The following is an 18999-nucleotide window of genomic DNA, read 5'->3' as shown; positions in this document are numbered from 1 at the left end:
GTAAAACAAACTATAGAGCTGAATTATCTGTTTGTTAAATCATTTAACATAAATTGCCTTAGAAGAAATGGAGACAAGGCTTTTTCCATGATAATATTTATTAAAGTTTTATGCTTTCTGCATTGCAGTGGGGCATATTGGTTTACCTCTGTCCATCCATTCATTGTCCTAATCTTGTGAGCAGGATATTTCAAAACTGAATGGATGAATTTTGAGCAAATTTGTATGGTTTATATACAAAATACTAAATTATAAATCTGATTAACTTTTGAAGGTGATGAATTAAATGTCAAGAGGTCACTGATACATAGAAAATATTCCAGCATGTTGTGGACAAGTACTGTAACATAAGGGTTTCCATAGGTGTTTCATAAACACAGTTTTCACTTGCTTTCTCATATTCTATCCCTAGAACTTTTAAAAAATAAATTTGTTAATTATCTAGAGGTTATAGAAAGTATGCATGTAAAATATGACAATTTTCTGATGCATAAAAATATTTAAAACTTGATCTAAAAATATTATTTTGTGTCTAAAGTCTTGTAATGTTTAATGATAATCAGCAAAGTTCTGTATAGATGTGTACATTTAACAATTTTATGGTATAGCTGCTTTATGGTTACTTTTGAAAATATGTAATGGGTGTAATTTATCCACCCATGGTAAAAAGGTTAAACAAAAGGTTGAATTTTTGTGCCGTTTTACATGTATTCATCACTGAATTCAAAATTTTCAACTGATTCTGTTGAGAGTAGGTTGAAAACACGGTTTGTATTTTATACATGATATTTTGTAAAGAATAACAATCATTATATAAATATGAAAGTGTAATATTTTGTTTCATATGAAAGTTAGTCTATATTTAAGGTTACTTAGAGAATTTCTAAGTGCTTTTATTTAAAATTCTGCTTGTAACTGTTTTCACTGTTTATCTTATGCTGGAAATTTAGAAATGCTAAGTCATTTTATGAACAAAAAAAAAACATGATTACTTAAATAACAACCTTTTGTATTGTGCACATTCATTTGTTCAACTTAAAACATTTTTTTAGGAGTGTAACCTTTAAGCTTGTACTATAAATATAAAAGAATTCATGAACTTCAGTGTTGAGTGATTGTTTGATAGTGTAGCAATGATCCAAGTGTCTCATTGTCAATGAGTATGTTTGCATGTGGATCAATTTAAATTATTTAAATGAGTGAAAGTCTATTTATTAGATCCAAAACCTGGAGTTACAATAAATGTGACAGTATATAGGCTTAAAGAATTTATAAGTAACATTTCATCAGATTGGTACAAAAACAGAAATTTCTCTTACCATTTACAGAAAAACAAAGTATATTATGTGATTTAAAATTAATCTACAGTATCTCATTGTTTTGTATTTATTAGGTTTTGCTGGAACCCCAGGATACCTGTCACCAGAGGTTCTCAAGAAAGATCCTTATGGAAAACCAGTTGATATATGGGCATGTGGTGAGTAACATCCCATCTGTTATTGTACATTAGATTAAGTATTGACTGTGAGCTTTTGAGGACAAAATGGTAGAAGAACAGAGAAAATAGTGTTCATTTATATTTTTTCTTTCACTTCTCTAATACAATTGTTTCTTGTTAACCCTTTCAGTGTGTTTGGCGACCACAGTTAACTTGAAGGCTCAGCGCAGCAGACAACCTTCCTTTATTCCTGTTATTCTTATGTATTGAATTTAACATATATAGTATTGGGTACAATCACTGAATATTTCAGGGACTTTTGTTGAGTTATTGGCGAGATATCATGCTTTTAGTACTGATACCATAATTTGTTGAAGTATCAAACATATACATTTAGTGCCATGCCAAACATTAAAAGTTGTTATTCAGCACTGAAAGGGTTAAATAACCATTTGTTTAAATAATTAATCATTTAAAAATCTTCACAAATAAACATGATCTTGTTATAATAATATATGTAAGTATTAAGATACAAATTTATTTCAAATATGGTATTGTGGTCCACTGAAAAATATTAAATATTTCAAATTTCTATTTAAAGAAGTTAGTTTAACTTTCTTAACCTTATTGGTGATCTTTGAATACCAGAAAATTGTGTTGATATATTTATTAAATCATATATAAGCATTCAAAGGCATATAATGTGAGAAATTAATGTCTTGCATGTGTAATGTTTCTAAATTGGCATGGGGATAGCTTCTGGTCAGAATTTCTCCAAAAATTTATTGAAAACTACCTGGAAGGGTCTCCTGTTTTAACTACTCACACCACTTTTTAATAGTGTGTGCTCTTTGTCTGTCGGTCAGTTAACAGACACAAATAATGTCACATAAGAAATGCTCACCATTGCAATTTTAACAGTTCTGACATCAGTAAAATGTGTACATACAGTTTTAGGGACACTGAAGAAGTAAATATAGTATAACATTTACACCTTATTATTCAGTCAGTTCTTATTGATCATTAGCATGTTAAATTTGCACTTATACCTTACAGGTGTGATCCTGTATATCTTGTTAGTGGGTTATCCTCCATTTTGGGATGAAGACCAGCATAGGCTTTATGCTCAGATTAAAGCTGGTGCATACGATGTAAGTAAACTAGCTATATAGTAATTTGTATAACAAAGGTGTAAGTAAATGAGTATTAAGTGATATATAGAACAGTTACTAGTAATGATTACAAAGTTATAAATTTAAAATGTGTTAAGAGTAATGAACATAAAGTAATATGTGTAAGATAGATTTAATCAATGTGATGTGTATTGAGAAATGTGCATTACATTAATTTTATATCCAAGTTTTGTCGTAATCCTCAAGAAAGTTATGATTTTTTTGTATGTAGTAGTGTGCATCTAAAGGGCAACAGAGAATTAAATTATAGATAGTAATGCACGTTGAGTTCATGTAATAGAATGATGGGTGAAATATCATGAATATATATTTATACCTTTAAATACCGAGACTTAAATCCAATAAGGACTGTTTTTATTTTAAATTAAGCTTTGTGAATTATCTATTTTAAAGTATTACTGCTCTTAGATAAGTCAGAAATTCATAATAACCACTTGTTACTGTAAGGAGTAAATTTTTATGGTTTTGCCACACAGGTAAATACAGTAAAAAAATTTAAAAACATATAAAGTGAAACAGCTGATCCTGACTCGTGTATACCATGAGATTTACAAACAGTAGATACTTTAAATATATTCAGATATTTTGATAAGCAAAAACTAATGCAATAGTATATTGTTAAGCATAATTGTACTTTTTCTTTTAATTTATTGATAAATGTACATGCGTGTTTGTGTATGTCATAGTTTATCACTTGAGTATTGCACACTTTCCCGCTATTCAAGCTCTTGTTATCAACTATTTTGATAACATATTTTTTCCAATAGTTTGTTAATTGACAGTAGCAAAGATAAAATGTCACTTATGATTTTTGTCATGCTCAAGAAACTCAAGAAGAGTGTTTTTAATATATAGTTAACAAACTGGAAAAAATCTGTATATCCTTTAAGATTTAAATCCTATATCATACAATGTTTTTTTCATACATTGTGAGAAACATTTTGATTTCAGTATGGTGTCTTGACATTTCATTTTCCATGAACTGTATCTGTCTGAAGATTAAAACTAATCTTGATTGGGTCTTTATGCAGAGACAATCATCACATCACAAAGACTGAAATATGATCCAGCTCAAAAATTCAGATGCATACTAGTTCACAGTATCAAAATATTTCAGAAAAATAATACTAAAAAAAAGAAAAATATTAAATATTTACTTACTTTAGTATAGGACTTGAAGTTTGTCTATAGAATATTTTTTGTAGCAGTACAGAAACATTTTAGATTTGATTGAGGGCATTGATGCAAAACTTCATTTAAAAAAAAAAAAGGAAAAAGACAAACTATTGTTAAAACATAAGAAATTGATCTTATTAAGAATAAGAATGCCTTACTGCCCAAGGTTAGGACTCAATTTGTGAATATACATACATGGAATCTGTTGAAAAACTGTATTTATCTATGTAAATTAAGTTCTAATAGTAATTGGGATTATTTTTTTAAAATACTGGTTAAACTGTAAATTGAGAAAGAGTTGTTTTCAGTATCCATCACCTGAATGGGATACTGTAACTCCAGAAGCAAAGAATCTCATAAATAGCATGTTGACTCTTAATCCAGCAAAGAGAATCACAGCAGCAGAAGCCCTAAAACATCCATGGATTTGTGTAAGTTTGTTTGTTGTACAATACTGTAGGTTTTTCATTATCTATGTGGTGTAGCCAAGTTAAACCACACTTAAATTGAAGCTTATTTTCTAAATTTATTTTCCATGCAACGCTTTAACTTTTAGATTATCTGTGTGGTGTAGCCATTTTGAACTACATCTAGTTTTTTTATTTTGTGGGTTTGTTTGCTATGCAATACCATAGCTTTCTGACTACCTATGTAGTGTGTAACTAAGCTAAACCACACCTAAATTGGTGATTAGTTGATGTGCAGTACTTTAGCTTTCTGACTACCTATGTAGTGTGTAACTAAGCTAAACCACACCTAAATTGGTGATTATTTGCTGTGCAGTACTTTAGCTTTCTAATTACCTTTGTAATGTAACCATGTGGAACCCCACCAAAACTGAGATTTGATGTGATGAAACTGATTCAAATCTTTTCAATTTCTTGCATTTAGTTGATTGAACTGGATGAATTAAGTTTGTTACTTATGCTCAGTATCATTGGAATATTTCTTTTGTGAGTCATTTAACTCTTAGTTATCTATGAATCTTGATATGTGAAATATAAACCCAGTTTAGTTGCCTGTGAACTTGTAATGTGATTAATATCAAAGGTAATGTGTTTGCATCAAGACAAGGTGACTAGACTTTTACACCACATAAATACAATTTATTCTTGGTATACAGAGTTTTGTATGTTGTAGATAATGTATTTAATATGTAATCAAGCTTTAAATAAAGTGTTTAAAACAATATTTGGAACAGTAAGCTGAAGTTTGAGTGTGTGTTGAATGTAATTCAGTAACTTATATATTTGCTGATGATGAAGTTTTACTGTTTTAATAATCAGTGATTTGTTTAACAGTATTCATTTATGTACATGTCTAACTTAAATGTGTAAGTGCTTTATCAATTTCTATTTATCTATCTCGCTTTTAGGTTACACTCTAAATTTATCAGTTCTATATTGAATATATGAACTTTACAACTGTCAATCTTAATATTAATGTATTGATACAGTTTCAAGAGTAAATCTTTTTTGTGTATACATTTAGTTTAATGTAAGTATAACAATTTTTTTTTTTCCAGCAACGTGACAGAGTTGCGTCAACACTGCACCGTCAAGAAACTGTTGAATGTCTCAAGAAGTTTAATGCTCGTCGTAAACTTAAGGTAAAAATTATCCCATCTACACTGGAAATTTAGGTCACCAGAGGGTGTTGTTTATCAGCCGAGTCAGTGGAGATGTAAATCAGTAACTATAGATAGTAACTTTCTCTCAGTACAGGTGGGGTAACATGTAAGTCCATAATGTCAGAATGTTGGATGAGATTCAAACAATTGTTTTCTTGTGCTGAACTTACAAGCATACCAATAGAAGAGGTAGATGGGTTTTTTTTATTAATATTGCACTGCAGTTATGTTTGTTTTAGAAGTACACTTTTTATGTATTCTTTGTAGAATTTTTAAGTTTTTTTTTTGAAACTATAATAATTATATATTGTATGCTAAGATACTTGGGGCATCTAGATATACTTTGTGCTTGAAAAACTGTGGATACCTAGGTGGGCTGTGTGCTAAATTACTTCAGGATGAAACTAATACTTCTGTTTCCTATTTTACAGAAAACTTCATTAAAAAATGTAATGTTTTAAAGTGTACACTTTTAAACAAAAAAGTACACAGGTATGTAATAACTTGAGCATTTTAAGTTGTAAGATAATGAAAGAAGTGATTTTATTATGTTGTATTAATTATGAAAAGTTCATGTATTTGACGTTGTGAAATGAAATTTTTATAGAATTAAAAGAACACTTTTATTTTTGTAAAAACTAAATAGTAGTACATAAATTTACTTTGTGTGGTAAGTAGACTACTCATCAAAAGAACATGTAAATTACTTGAAAGATAAGTTTATTAAAAAGTATTAAATAGTAATTAAAAGTTTTATAATTTTAAAACAATTCTTGTATTTCTTTAAGGGAGCCATTTTAACCACTATGTTAGCTACAAGAAACTTCTCAAGTAAGTTCTCTGTGACATTTGTGTTTCTTAAGAATTGTTTTCCATATTGAGTGTAAAATATATTAACGTGTATTTACCATTTTTTAATTAACATCATTATTGCTTAAAGCCAAGAAAACTGATTTTAACAGTTCAGCTTTCTTTTTAATCTCCAAATTTTAAAATTGAGTTAGAATTACTGATGGTTTAACCATGCATTTGAACATATACTTAATAGAGTAAAACCCAATGACTTGAGTAATTGTGGGAAAAGAATCTCACTTCTTTAAGTACAAGAAGTGTATTAGTAGAGATTAAGTTATAGATTCTAATAATTAATCTTAATCATAGTAGATTGGGGTTCTGTGTATCAAACCTAAAGCATGGTAATGTAGGTTTCAGTATCAAACGTTTAGTCATCTTGGTTTAAGCACACAGTCAGGATCTTAGTCTAATGAGTTACAATATTCCAGTTGAAGATGAATATTATAGGTTATAGTGTCCAGTCATTAGCATAACATTACATATTTCATTGTCCATTCTGAATTTGGCAGTGTAGATGTAAGTTTCCAGCATTTGTATTGAGGCTATAGATTCCAATGTTTATCCTTAAGTATAGAAGTCTGGGTTCCAGCATAGTCTTAAGTTTGGTGCTGTAGATTTCAGTTTCCAAGTTTAAGAATAGTATTGCAGGTTCCTGTGTCCAATATTTGTAGGTTGTAGTGTCTGTTTTTAATTACAACATTATATTCTCTAATTGCCAGTATTAAGAATAAAACTGTAGGTTTAGAGCTATTCAGTTGGAAATGTTATGCATGGAACAGTAGGTCTCAATCTAAAATCTTAAGCACAACACATTTCTTTATTCAATTTTAAATAAATAGATAATCAGTGTTAAAATTTAAACAATGTTGTGTTTTAACTCGTACTATGAAAATGTAATCTATAAGTGATTTAACAATTCTAACACTTACCACTTGTAGCTATATCTGACTGCTAAGGTTTATTCCTTTGCTCTTTGTATAACTTTCTTCTCACTTCTCAGTGTTTTTTTTATACTCCACTTAATCGTCCTTGGCAATGTTTGTCTCATGTCACTCTCCACCTTAAATAATGTACTCTCTATCCTGGTATTGTATACAAGTACCTCATTCATATAACTTTATTACTTATTTTTGAAAAAGTGTCGCTAGCAGATACCTAGTTTTGCTATTGTTTGAAGATACTTTGACTGCTATCATTGTTACCTAGTTTATATTATTAAAATAAATATTGGTCGTTTTATTCATAGTGAGATGGAGACTTATATTTGGATCTGTAGTGGTCCTCTGTGGAGCTGTGAGGTTGCAACTGAGGGCAATTTTCCACATTCAAAAGAGGACTTAGGTTCATTTTTCGTCTGTCTTCTTTTAGTTTGTTGGCTTCTTAGTCCCCTTGTGGGGCTGTGGTGTTTGCAGACTGGTAATGCTGGGATCCAGGATTTGATTTTTTCAGGTGTACATAGAGGATAGCCCAACATTGCTTTTCTCTAATGAAACAAATTTATCTTGCAATAAGTTGTTTCAAACAATACAGTCTTTAAAAGAATGAGAAAATGACAAAACAAAAAGGCCATTTTTGGGATAAGTTCCCTTTTATTTGTATTCCTTTGTTATTTTTTTACAGTATGATGTTTTGGATTTCCCCCTCCCAGCATACCAGCTTTTTATATATTCTATCAATATCCAAGGGCTCTGTTGCTCAGTTGGATCACCAGCTGTGTCAGTTGTAATTGTATACCTTTGGGGTCTGTGGGAGCATATCTGAGAATTTATGGACTTGTGACAACCTTAATCATGGTTCCAGAAGCAATGCAAATCCATGAATCAGGATTCATCATTAATTTAGTATCTTCACATTTATTGTTCACTGAACAAATGAGGTTTCTGCCTTGTAAATATATCAGGATTTGGAACTTAACTCTAGAGCTGTCAGGGTTTGATTGGTCTGGAGGTAATGAATGTGTGATGCTAGTCTTTCCAAGGTTTTATTCCTTTCAGTTGTTGGGCCTATACAAACAGAAGATTGGGATTCAGGCATCAATCTTTCATGTCTATATCTAAGCTGCACATTGCCATGGTGGAAACTTTCCACCACTATCGGCAGTTGCTATGCACAAGAGTAAGGTATTGCTGTTTCAGATTTTCACCTTAGGACTTGCATTGGCTTTACATGGTTTTCATCATGTTTTATGAATTTTCTCATCATTTCCATTCCTTTGCACAGTGCATACACTATTTATTCCATGGATAACTGGTTTCTGCTGGCATTATCTTTTCAATTGTTGGAACATCACCTCCTAATTCTACTTTCAGAAATGACCAATGCAGGTTTCATTTTCAGGGCTGAGACATTTCTCCTTACCCCAGTTCCATGTGTCATTAGTCTGGGTACTTTTTAATTTTTTCTCGTCTTTCAGACGAGCTCATTTGATTCCCATCTGGTTCAATGCTTTTGAACAGGATGTAAAACACTGACCTCTTTCTTCCCACAACATTGATAGTCCTTTCTCTTCTAGAAATGTGGGCATCGCTTGAATCATTTATACCTTTGGGACAAGAGCACAAGAAATTTTTTTAATGGTTGTTTTTATGCAACCATGTGATCAGTAATATCAATTCACTTATTTCCTCAGTTTTCTTAGTCAGGATTATTCTTTGGTCCTGAGGGGTTAAGTCAGGACACTACTATGATACAAGTTCCTCTACTGCCACCTTATCTAGAGTTCCATCTTTTTATCTGTGCCTTACTTTACTGATGGGGGGTGCATATACTAACAGTCAGGAATTCTAGGGTCTATGGATAGACAATAATTTTCCCTACACAGTGTTTTAGTCCTACCTGCTCTTCAACAAGCATTGAATGCCTTGGTCTGGGCTTAAGGGGAAAATATCAGGCTTCACTTTTCCATTTTCATTGTGATGTTTTGTTTTTCTCATCTAGGAAACTTGTTTCAGAACAACTTGTTTTAACTATTTTAACTTTCATTTTTGGGACCATTCCCATCATATTACCCTATGAGCTTGCCATGTTCCACAGGTGATGTATGTGGTAGCAGGTCAAGTGTTTCAGTTCTTATTAATTCTCCTGAAAGAATAGATGCTGCAATGTAAGATTCTGTTTGATAAGCTCTAATTTTGCAGCTGTGATTGGTGGGCTGACCACTCACTGGTTCACCCAACTACTGGAAGTTTGGTCTCCAGTACCTCATCTTCAGGTTTTGGCAGTGGATGCATTCCATCAGTGTGGAATGGGATTACAGCTCTAGGCCTTCTCTTACCTTCATATGTTATGTAGGGTAGTAGTTTGACACTGTTCAAACCCAGTGTCAGTTACTGTTGATAGCACCAGATTGGCTTCTACACCCTTGTTTTTAGTTCTGCAATACCTACAGAGTTGTTCACCTTTTCCACTTCTTTTTTGGCCATCTCTGTAGAGACCGCACTGATCTGCCTTGGTACACTCAGCTATTCAGAAGCTAAAGTTTCAGGCATGGAGATAATGCAATATTTTGCACAGCAACAGGCTTTTTAGGTTGCCATGTATGTCTCAGATTTTGCTTACTAAGATTAACATTTGTCAATGTAAAATTACACACATGCTGGCATTGGTGTTTTTAGAGGAGGTTGAACTAATTTCAGTCAAAAGTGTGAACATAACTTGGCTCTTTGGCAGAGTTTTTTACATCTTCTACAGTCACCCTGTTTAGAGCAGCCATATTGGCTACCATTCAATTATCACAACTGCATAATTTTTGAGTCCCCAGTACTTTCAAGATTTCTCAAGTAGCTTTGAACCCTTGGTCCCAAATGACCATTCTAGTTACCTGATAGGTATATTAAGATTACAGTCCAGGCTTTTTCTAAATATTTGTTTGTTCCCTGACTTTTGTATGCCATGTATTCTCATTACCTGATGGCTTATTGTTTTGTGATTGCTGACATACAAACATCACCAGTTGTAGTGATTTGCATTGTTTGTCCTCAGACCAGTTCTTCTTACCCAAGGCACTGTCAGCCAGTAAAGTGGCTAAAGTCCTTTTCACCTACTCATCTCACCATTATTTCTTTATTTGTTTCCAAAGTACTTTTGATCATGGTTATGTTCAGTGAGGGTCTTGAAGGTTTTGTTGCCTGCTATAATACCTTTAGAGATGCTAAACAATGACTTTTTTTTTCCTTGGACTTTCTTTGAATGTAAGAATTCTTCTGTGAATCATGTTTAATCAAATTTGTCACATGCCCTTAGTGACCTTGTATAGTTGCCCATGGGAGGTCATTCTGTGGACCAGTATGAGGACCCCCAATGCTTTTATCTCACATTATTTATATAATCTGGCAGTTTTTTCATATGATGGTTTTCACATACCCACTATAGCTATTGTAACCATTTCAGCTAGATTATACAGAGTGGTGAAGTCTTTTCATTGCTACCTTTTGGGGTCCTTTAATTTGTTTTTACAAAGTCCCACTCTGTGGCATGTGTTGCCCAGATAACTGTGCTTTTATCAGCTCAATTCTTCACAGACAACCAATTTCACTATACTTACTACCAGTTTCAACAGGCTTTGTGATAATGAGACCACCTCGGAGCTGACCAGGTGGTATTGTACTATGCTGGATTGACTGCCACTCGTGGATTATCTTGAGTAAAGCATAAGGGTATCCTATCCATTCCTGCTGATTATGGGATTGACTAAATCATAGTTGGTTTGCTTTAAAAAATTACCAAACTTGTTTCACCTTTTTTACTGTTTTTAGAGCACTGTTCCTCAGGCCTCCCAAATGAACATTACCTCCCAGATTTTACTAGTGGAACCAGGGAGCCCTTACCACATCCAATTTCCAGTAACAGGGATGGTAGACAGAGGCTTTTTCCTCCAGTGTTAGAACGTGTTCCTGCATTCTTGGAGAAGAAGGTTAGAAGCCATCCTACCCAGGTCACTACATGTTTTGCATAGATGTCAGTAGGAGTTGGCACCACCAGCCTGTGCAGAAGTCTACTCATAATACAGGTTCAGGTTTGAAACTTTTATGTAGTTGGCCTTTCTGCTTGGTCAATACAGATTCAGCACATTGTTCATGGAAGAAGGTCCACTACCTCTTCATAATTTTGAATGTGGAGTGGTCACATCCTAGATCCTTGATTGAGCATAGTTGTTCCACATCCTTTCCATAATTCTACTCTACTTGAAGTGTACCTTGGCTTTATGGTTGGGGAGCAAGGATGAATGCTCATAACTCCAGTCTAGATAAGTTCTGTTTCCTTTGATTAAGTAAGGCATATGTGAACCTGTCATTTTGAGCCAGAGGTGTTGTCTTTCAGGCTTCTTCAGGGGAAGGAGAAGGTTTTTATCCACTTTGATGTTACTTACTTTCACGTTGTGATTCTGGTGGCTCAGGGTGCATCATTCTGTGGTTACTGATCCACTCATAATTTTATATATATATAACCATAAATTTTTAAGCCATAAACAAAATATATTAAAATTAAACAAAATATGCTGTATATTTTTAAAAATATGCTAAGGTACAACCTACAATAAGAAATTATAAAATGTATCCTTGGTTTTGGAGGTGATTGCTGAAGTGGGACCCACATCATGGTGAGGATACACCATTTGTCAGTCTTAACCTCCAATTTGCTAATCTCACAAAAGAAGGTCAGAAATTAGGAGAGCGAGATGTGGCTGATCAAGCTCATAATGTCCCATGTCTATATTGCCCTTTATTGCATGCAGACAATTGTGGGAAGGTGACTGTTTGTCCATGTTAAAATAAGAATAAGAAAAAGATAAAAAATAAAATAAAAAAATAAGATACTACCATTTGGGGGTAAGATAAAATGTAATTACCTCTTGAAGTTAGCATTCCTGCCCCCAATATGGTAGAGGCACTAATTAACACAACATTGAACCACATCATTATACTACGTATACTGTGACTATCATGATTTTATATGCAGCTCAAGGTGTACATCACCATAAAGTAGTGCCAAGTTCTTAAATGACCTTATTTTTAACTAAAAATAATTATTAGTATCCACATCTTGCTCTCCTAATTTCTAATCTTCATACGTGAGACTAGTGAATTGGAGTTTAAGATTGATAGACGGAGTATCCCCACCACAGTGTGGATCCTATTTCTGCAGTCACCTCCAAAACTTAGGATATATTTTATAATCCCACTTTGTAGCTTGTACCCTTGGATCTTTTTAAAAATATGCAGCATATTTTGTTTAATTTTAATGTCTTTTGCTTATGGCTTAAAAATTTTTGGTTACAATATAATTAATCCGAGGTTGGGATTTGCTGTTTTTAACACAGTCCTTCCTCATGATTTTGTTTACTTTTTTTTATTTAACCTCATTTAAATGCAATTATTTAATTTCACTTATATGTATATAGATGTTACAGTCCAGTTGTTATAGTCACCAGTGTAGGATATAGGATCCATGACCTCTTAGTTCCACTATAAGGGGTTGAAATTAAGACCCCTTGATTTAAACCCCCCAGTAGTGGAACCTATGCTGTCTGGTTGGGGCTGGCATACAGTGATGATCACTTCTATATAATTCCACCCATGATATAGGAACTAAGTTTGTGATGAAGATCACACCTGTTCTGGATGTAGTGCAGCTGCGCCATTAGGGTGCCAATCTTCTTTTGACACACTCATGATGCATGCAGGTGCTTTCTGTATGAATAATAGTCTCACTGGACCCTCCACCTTCTCAATATGGGATTCTAACTATAAGTGGGAATAGAGGTATGTATATACATCCTTTAAAACACTTCAGCCCTTCCTCACCACTAAAAGCCAGTGTTAGAGAGTGAGATTGGGTTAGTCTGAAAAAAGTGGTAACATTATTAGAATGAGGCTCTTATTTATGTATAATAACAGGATGGAAGATGCATTGACCCAGGTGGAGAGTATATTATGAGACAAATATTACTAAGGGCAATTAAGTGATGTAAAAAAGACTGGAGCAAGTGAGAAGAAATAGACCAATGCTTAGATGGACAAAAAAAGAATCCCTGGAAATTGAGCAATAGCTAGAAACAAAGAGAGATACGTATTATTGGACATACATTATCATTCCTATTCTAGGCAGCCAGATGAGCCCTGGTATTGGGTAGAAAGCTTTGTCAGTGGTGGATAAAGCAGATGTAGTGTGGTTGATGCATATTCCTTTTTATGTTCATTAATAGGTGCTCAGAATTTATGCATGAAAGTATAGGTTCAATCTGTTCAAATAAAGCACACTTTTATTTTTTAAAATTTAGTTGTTTGATTATTTAATAGACTTTAAAATCTTTTCATGTTTTGTCTGTACTCTGAATAAATTTCAGTAAACATGAAATTGGTTGTATTTTTCATTGAAATTTAAGGGAAGATTGACACTAAGAGTGGTAGTATCATAATTTTTTAGGAAACAGAACATCAGATATTTTGAAACTAATGAATATTAGTAAGTGTAAGATGTTTTGTGATACACTAAATTAATGAAGTATTTTATGAAATGTGTAAAAATGCCTAGTTTGTTTCTCACAATTTTATTCATCAGTCCATTAAAGATTCCAAAAATGAAAAGTATGTAAAAATAGCACATCACTAAAACATGTTTGTTTTGGAACATACTTGCTGTAGTAGGGATATCTGAAACATGGTTGTTACTCTTACAGTGTGGAATCCATAATGGAGTGGTTAAGATCATTGTGAAAAATTATATACAGCTTAATGTGATGTTTCATCATTACCCTAATACTCATATGATGCTATTTTAGTGCATTTTTATATTCTTTTTATTTTCCTCTAAATGTTAAGTGATTATTACTTATAATTATATTATTACTTATAACTTATATTATTACTTATAACTTATATTATTATATTATTACTTATTATTATTACTTATATTATTACTTATAACTTATATTATTATATTATAACTTATTATTATTACTTATATTATTACTTATAACTTAATACATGTATATTTATGATTATTTGTTAGTTCTCTCTCATTACAGTTTATGTACTTTTATGTGAACAGTACTATTCACTGACTATTCCTTATGGATCATACTAACACTTTCAATTCCTTGTTTTTAAATAACCTCAGTAACTGTAACAGAACCAGATGAACGAACTGTAATGCAGGGAACTGGCAGTGACATTGATCCATATTTTGAACCATGCTCCTCAGGCGATCCATATCTCATAACAGTCAGAATTAGACGATCTGGTCAGAGATTTGGGTCTGTCAAAAGCAAAAGCTGAATTGCTGGGTTTGAGACTGCAGGAATGGTGTTTGCTGTCACCAGGTACAAAAATTTGTTTTTCAAAACCGCCAAGATGATATAACCAAATTCTTTGCACAAGTTGACAGTCTCTGTTTCTGTGTTGACATCAAAGGATTGTTCTCTGCTTTGGGTTGTGACCATGTCCTGCAAGAGTGGTGTCTCTTTATTGATTCATCAATGTTGAGCCTCAAAGTTGTTCTGTTACACAATGACAATGTTCACCCTTCAATACCTGTTGGCTATCCAGCACACGTGAAAGAAACCTACAAGAACATGGAAATGTTGCTGAAACACATCCAGTACAGCAAGTACAACTGGAATATTTGTGGAGATCTGAAAGTCGTTGCTCTGTTACTGGGCTGCAGCTCGGCTATGCAAAGTACTGTTGTTTCGTTTCATCTGTGAATAGACAGTCGTGCCAAAGAGTCGCATTATTCTAGACAGAGCTGGCCACTCCGTAAAAAGTTAGTTCCAGGACAGAAAAATGTGGCGCATGAACCGCTTGTCTACCCAGCAAAGTTTTTTTGCCTCCTCTTCACATAAAATTAGGACTTAAGAAGAATTTTGTGAAAGTAATGAACAAAGAAGGCAAAGGTTTTTGTTATTTAAGACAGATGTTCCCAAGAATAACTGAGGCCAAGATCAAAGAAGGCATTTTTGTTGGCCCTCACATCAGACATGTTATGAGTGACGAGCAGTTCGAAGATCTGTTAGTTGGGTTGGAAAAGATTGCCTGGAAATCCTTCAGAGACGTTGTTGACAGTTTTCTTGGCAATTACAGAGCCCCACATTACATTCAGCTGGTAGACAAATTTCTCAAAGCATACAAAACAATGAAGTGCAACATGTCACTCAAGATTCATTTCCTCCACTCACACTTAGACTTCTTCCCCACAAATCTCGGTGCTGTCAGTGACGAACACAGTGAAAGGTTCCACCAGGATATTGCTACAATGGAAAAATGATATCAGAACAACTGGAATCCGTTAATGCTTGCTGACTACTGTTGGACACTGCAACATGATGCACTGGACATTGAATACAAATGAAAATCAGGAGCAAAACACTTTTAATTATGTTGAACTTAATAGTGTATTAGAAACATAAACACAATTAAATACATTATTGCCAATAAACAGTTAACTGTCTATTTCTCGGAGTTCCCACATGATGAAGCAAAACCAAAACAATATTTGTGTATACCCACCAGGTACCTGTCACAATCAGCAAAAACTTTTCAAAAAAAATTGTTGTGCAGTGTAATACGGCTGTAGAAGCCTTAGTGTATTTTTTTCAGTATGTTCACACTGACTTTTGTTCATTCCTTTACTGTTTTTCCCTGAATGTTTTTAAAGTGCGAGCATTTCGAGACTGAAATTAATGTTTTTTCTTCCAGTGTGGTTAAACATTTGTGGTATTAATATAGGTTTGCTATTTAAATTATTTGTGATTCAAGAGGATAGATATCCACAAAAACTGTCAAAACAATGGTGTTCATTTAGAGTTATCTGAGGATGATTAAGAAAAGCTTTTGATGTGTGCTTTTCAAGAGAAAGGTTTTTTGTTTTTTTTCAAAATAAATGGAAAGTTGAATGTAGCCAGTTTTCAGTAAACAAGACTTTTGATTTTCACCTTTTGTGCTTAATAGGTCGAAGTATTATAGCAAGAAAAGGAGAGAGTTCACAAGTAAAAAATTCAACCGACAGCAGCACAACATTGGAAGATGATGATGTTAAAGGTGAGTGAAAGAATGATAGATTCCTCAACTGTGCACAGTTGTCAAAATATTTGATGTAACATGCACATTGACATTTGGTTAAAAATAGTGATAAAACACCTCATGGTAAGGAAGTTAAGTGATAAAACTCTGAAGTAGCAAAATGTACTGTTTGGGAGAAGTAAGTAAATTTTAAGTTCTGGTTTATTTTCAGGTGTTTTAGTTCTGTTTCAGATAATTAAATCCTTCTTTCTAGCATTCTATCCAATTTTCAACAGTTCTTTCAAATGAGTTAGTCCTTTCTTGAGGATGAGAAACCCACTTGAAATAAAAATGTATCTCAGAACAGCTTGTATGGGAAAAACATTCTTACTTATAAAAAGAAAACAAAGGTTAACCTGAAGATGATGTTAGGAAGGTCGAAACATTGTTCTCTCCTTTTCAGTAAAAGTTGGTCCTTTGTTTCTTTAGTATTTTATATTGCCAACAACATTTTTAAGTAATTAATTCTACATTATTTTAGCAGTCTCGACAACAGTTCTTTAAAATCAGTCTTGCATTCTAGCATTTCCAACAAACAGTTTTCTCTTTTTACCAACCATTTTTGTAAAGTAAACTATATTCTAGCATTCTATCAGGTGTGTTTCACTATTTACTTACAAACATCTTAAATAAATAACTGGCAGGCTATTGTTTTTTTTTAAGGTGCACTTAAAGTTTTTTAGTTCATCACAAGCTTTTATTTTTAAATTTTGTCATGTAAAAAAAAATATTGGTTTTTGTCCTTATTACATTTCCAAAATATCCAGAGGCTTGAAAGTTTAGGACATTATCAGCTCATCTTCTCTTTAATTTAAAAAAAGCAATAAGTTAGCTTTGATCTTATTACCACTCTATCTGTTTGATTATACAAAGAGATAAGTGCTGCTTAATGGTTAGTGTATTCAAATTCATGTCTAAGAATTTATAGCTTTTCATTGCTGTAAAACCATGCTTTGCATTTAGGAGTTGTAGGTTCAATTGTTATTTGACCACAGTAGAGTATCCTAAAAGCTGGCATTATATGCTATTGATTAGTCTGTTATTTCAAATTATGACCATTGTAATTTATTAGATAAAGCATTATCAAAAATTAATTTACATTTCTTTTATGACATGTAATTATAAAAATTCAGTAATTGAAAACTAAGAAGTTTACATAATAATGTAAGTTGAACAAAATTACTCTGATGTTGGTATTCACATTACGTTAAATAGAACTTATCAACATGGAGAATTATCCTGAAGAAAATCCCATTTTTTAAGTGTAATAATAAAATCTATATTTCCTGAAGGAAACCACATTTTCAAATTAGAGAATTATGTTTAATTAGTTTACAGAATGATTCAGATCTCAGATACAATCCCCAAATTTATTATGTTATGTATTATAATTTATCCCATATGAGTTTTAGTTCATCATGTTAAAATATGCTGGGTATTAAGATTTCAAAAAGCCTGAAATTTTAATTTGAATCTAGAAGTTATTTAAATGTTAGCATGTATCAAAATTTTTAATATTTGGCAACAAGATTGGAACACACGATTTTCTTTTTTGACACAAATATATTTTAATATACAAAAACAATACCAATTATTAATAATGATTGTTACAAATGGGTATTACAAATGATGGTTTTTATACAAATGTTTACACACCATACTGAGTCTCCTGTCTGGTCTAGAACTCAATACTTTATTGATAGTCCAGGTTCACAAGGCACAAACTGTTTTTATGTTCGTACACAGATATACTTCACTCGACAAGGATGTTAACTAGCTCTATTCATCATAGTTAATCATAGTTCTAGCTTTCAAGGTTTATAGTATAACCAACTGTCGCAAACCAAAAAATACTTTTCTCAATCTGAAAATTGTCAAATTTTATTTGCATAATCTCTGTAACCTCCAAAGTAATTATCAGTTATTGTTTTTTCAGAAATACTTTACATTTTATGTTATTTTTTCTAACTTAACTTTATATGGAGTTTGTCAGTTAAAATTGAATTGGTGAATTCAAAAGGGGCCCAAGTGCACAATTTTTCAAAATTGAGATATTATGTGTTTAATGATCTTTAAGAGACAAGCTATCTGATTGTGTGCATAAAGGTCCCAAGGTCACAATAATGTATTGACTATTCACAGCATTTAAAATGCATTGATTACAAGAGGGGCCCAACTCCAGGACTTGGGCCTCTCTTGCATAGATTTAGCTTAATGCCTGTGACAGGCAGTTTGGGGTCATAGAAAATGTACAGCAAAGATATGACACAGTCGAGACGTATCAAAAATAGGATGAAATCATCGGTAAAACGTTTGAGGTTGTCTCGATGAAAGGTACAGATATGTTTGATTTCAAATTCCACCTTGGTCAGTTTTATAAAAGTCAGTCAGAAAGGATGGAGAGAAGTACACAGTCAGTCAGCAAATACAAGGTGTTCATATTCAGTGCAGATTTCAGAAATGACATAGAGGTTTCCGAAAATATGTCTGCTCAGGTCACAACCAGATTCTGCCTTCTAAAGCCCTCAGTCAGGGTTGTTACATACCCACAGAAGCCACTCTACAGTAAGCAACTTGGTGTAAAGGCAGCAAAAGTAAAGGATGTTCAAAAATTGGCAAAATATCTTTCACCAGAGTCTCAGCAGTTCC

At 32.8% G+C, this 18999-nt stretch overlaps 1 protein-coding gene across 6 annotated transcripts in view; it reads left to right on the top strand.

The window, feature by feature from the left end:
• Positions 1–18999, top strand: part of LOC143229528 (calcium/calmodulin-dependent protein kinase type II alpha chain-like) — a 68625-nt gene that overhangs the window by 23976 nt on the left and 25650 nt on the right. For all 6 annotated transcript variants that reach the window (XM_076461997.1, XM_076461996.1, XM_076461999.1 and 3 more), the window contains exons 8-13: positions 1394–1477; positions 2495–2589; positions 4116–4238; positions 5333–5416; positions 6226–6268; positions 16240–16329. In XM_076461997.1, the coding sequence (XP_076318112.1) occupies positions 1394–1477; positions 2495–2589; positions 4116–4238; positions 5333–5416; positions 6226–6268; positions 16240–16329 (519 nt within the window). The remainder of the gene's footprint in view (positions 1–1393; positions 1478–2494; positions 2590–4115; positions 4239–5332; positions 5417–6225; positions 6269–16239; positions 16330–18999) is intronic.

The sequence above is a fragment of the Tachypleus tridentatus genome, chromosome 10 (genome assembly GCF_004210375.1).
Source record: "Tachypleus tridentatus isolate NWPU-2018 chromosome 10, ASM421037v1, whole genome shotgun sequence".
NCBI classification, from domain to species: Eukaryota; Metazoa; Arthropoda; class Merostomata; order Xiphosura; family Limulidae; genus Tachypleus; species Tachypleus tridentatus.
Note: the sequence above shows the minus strand (reverse complement) of the source record. Positions and strands in the feature narration are given on the sequence as shown.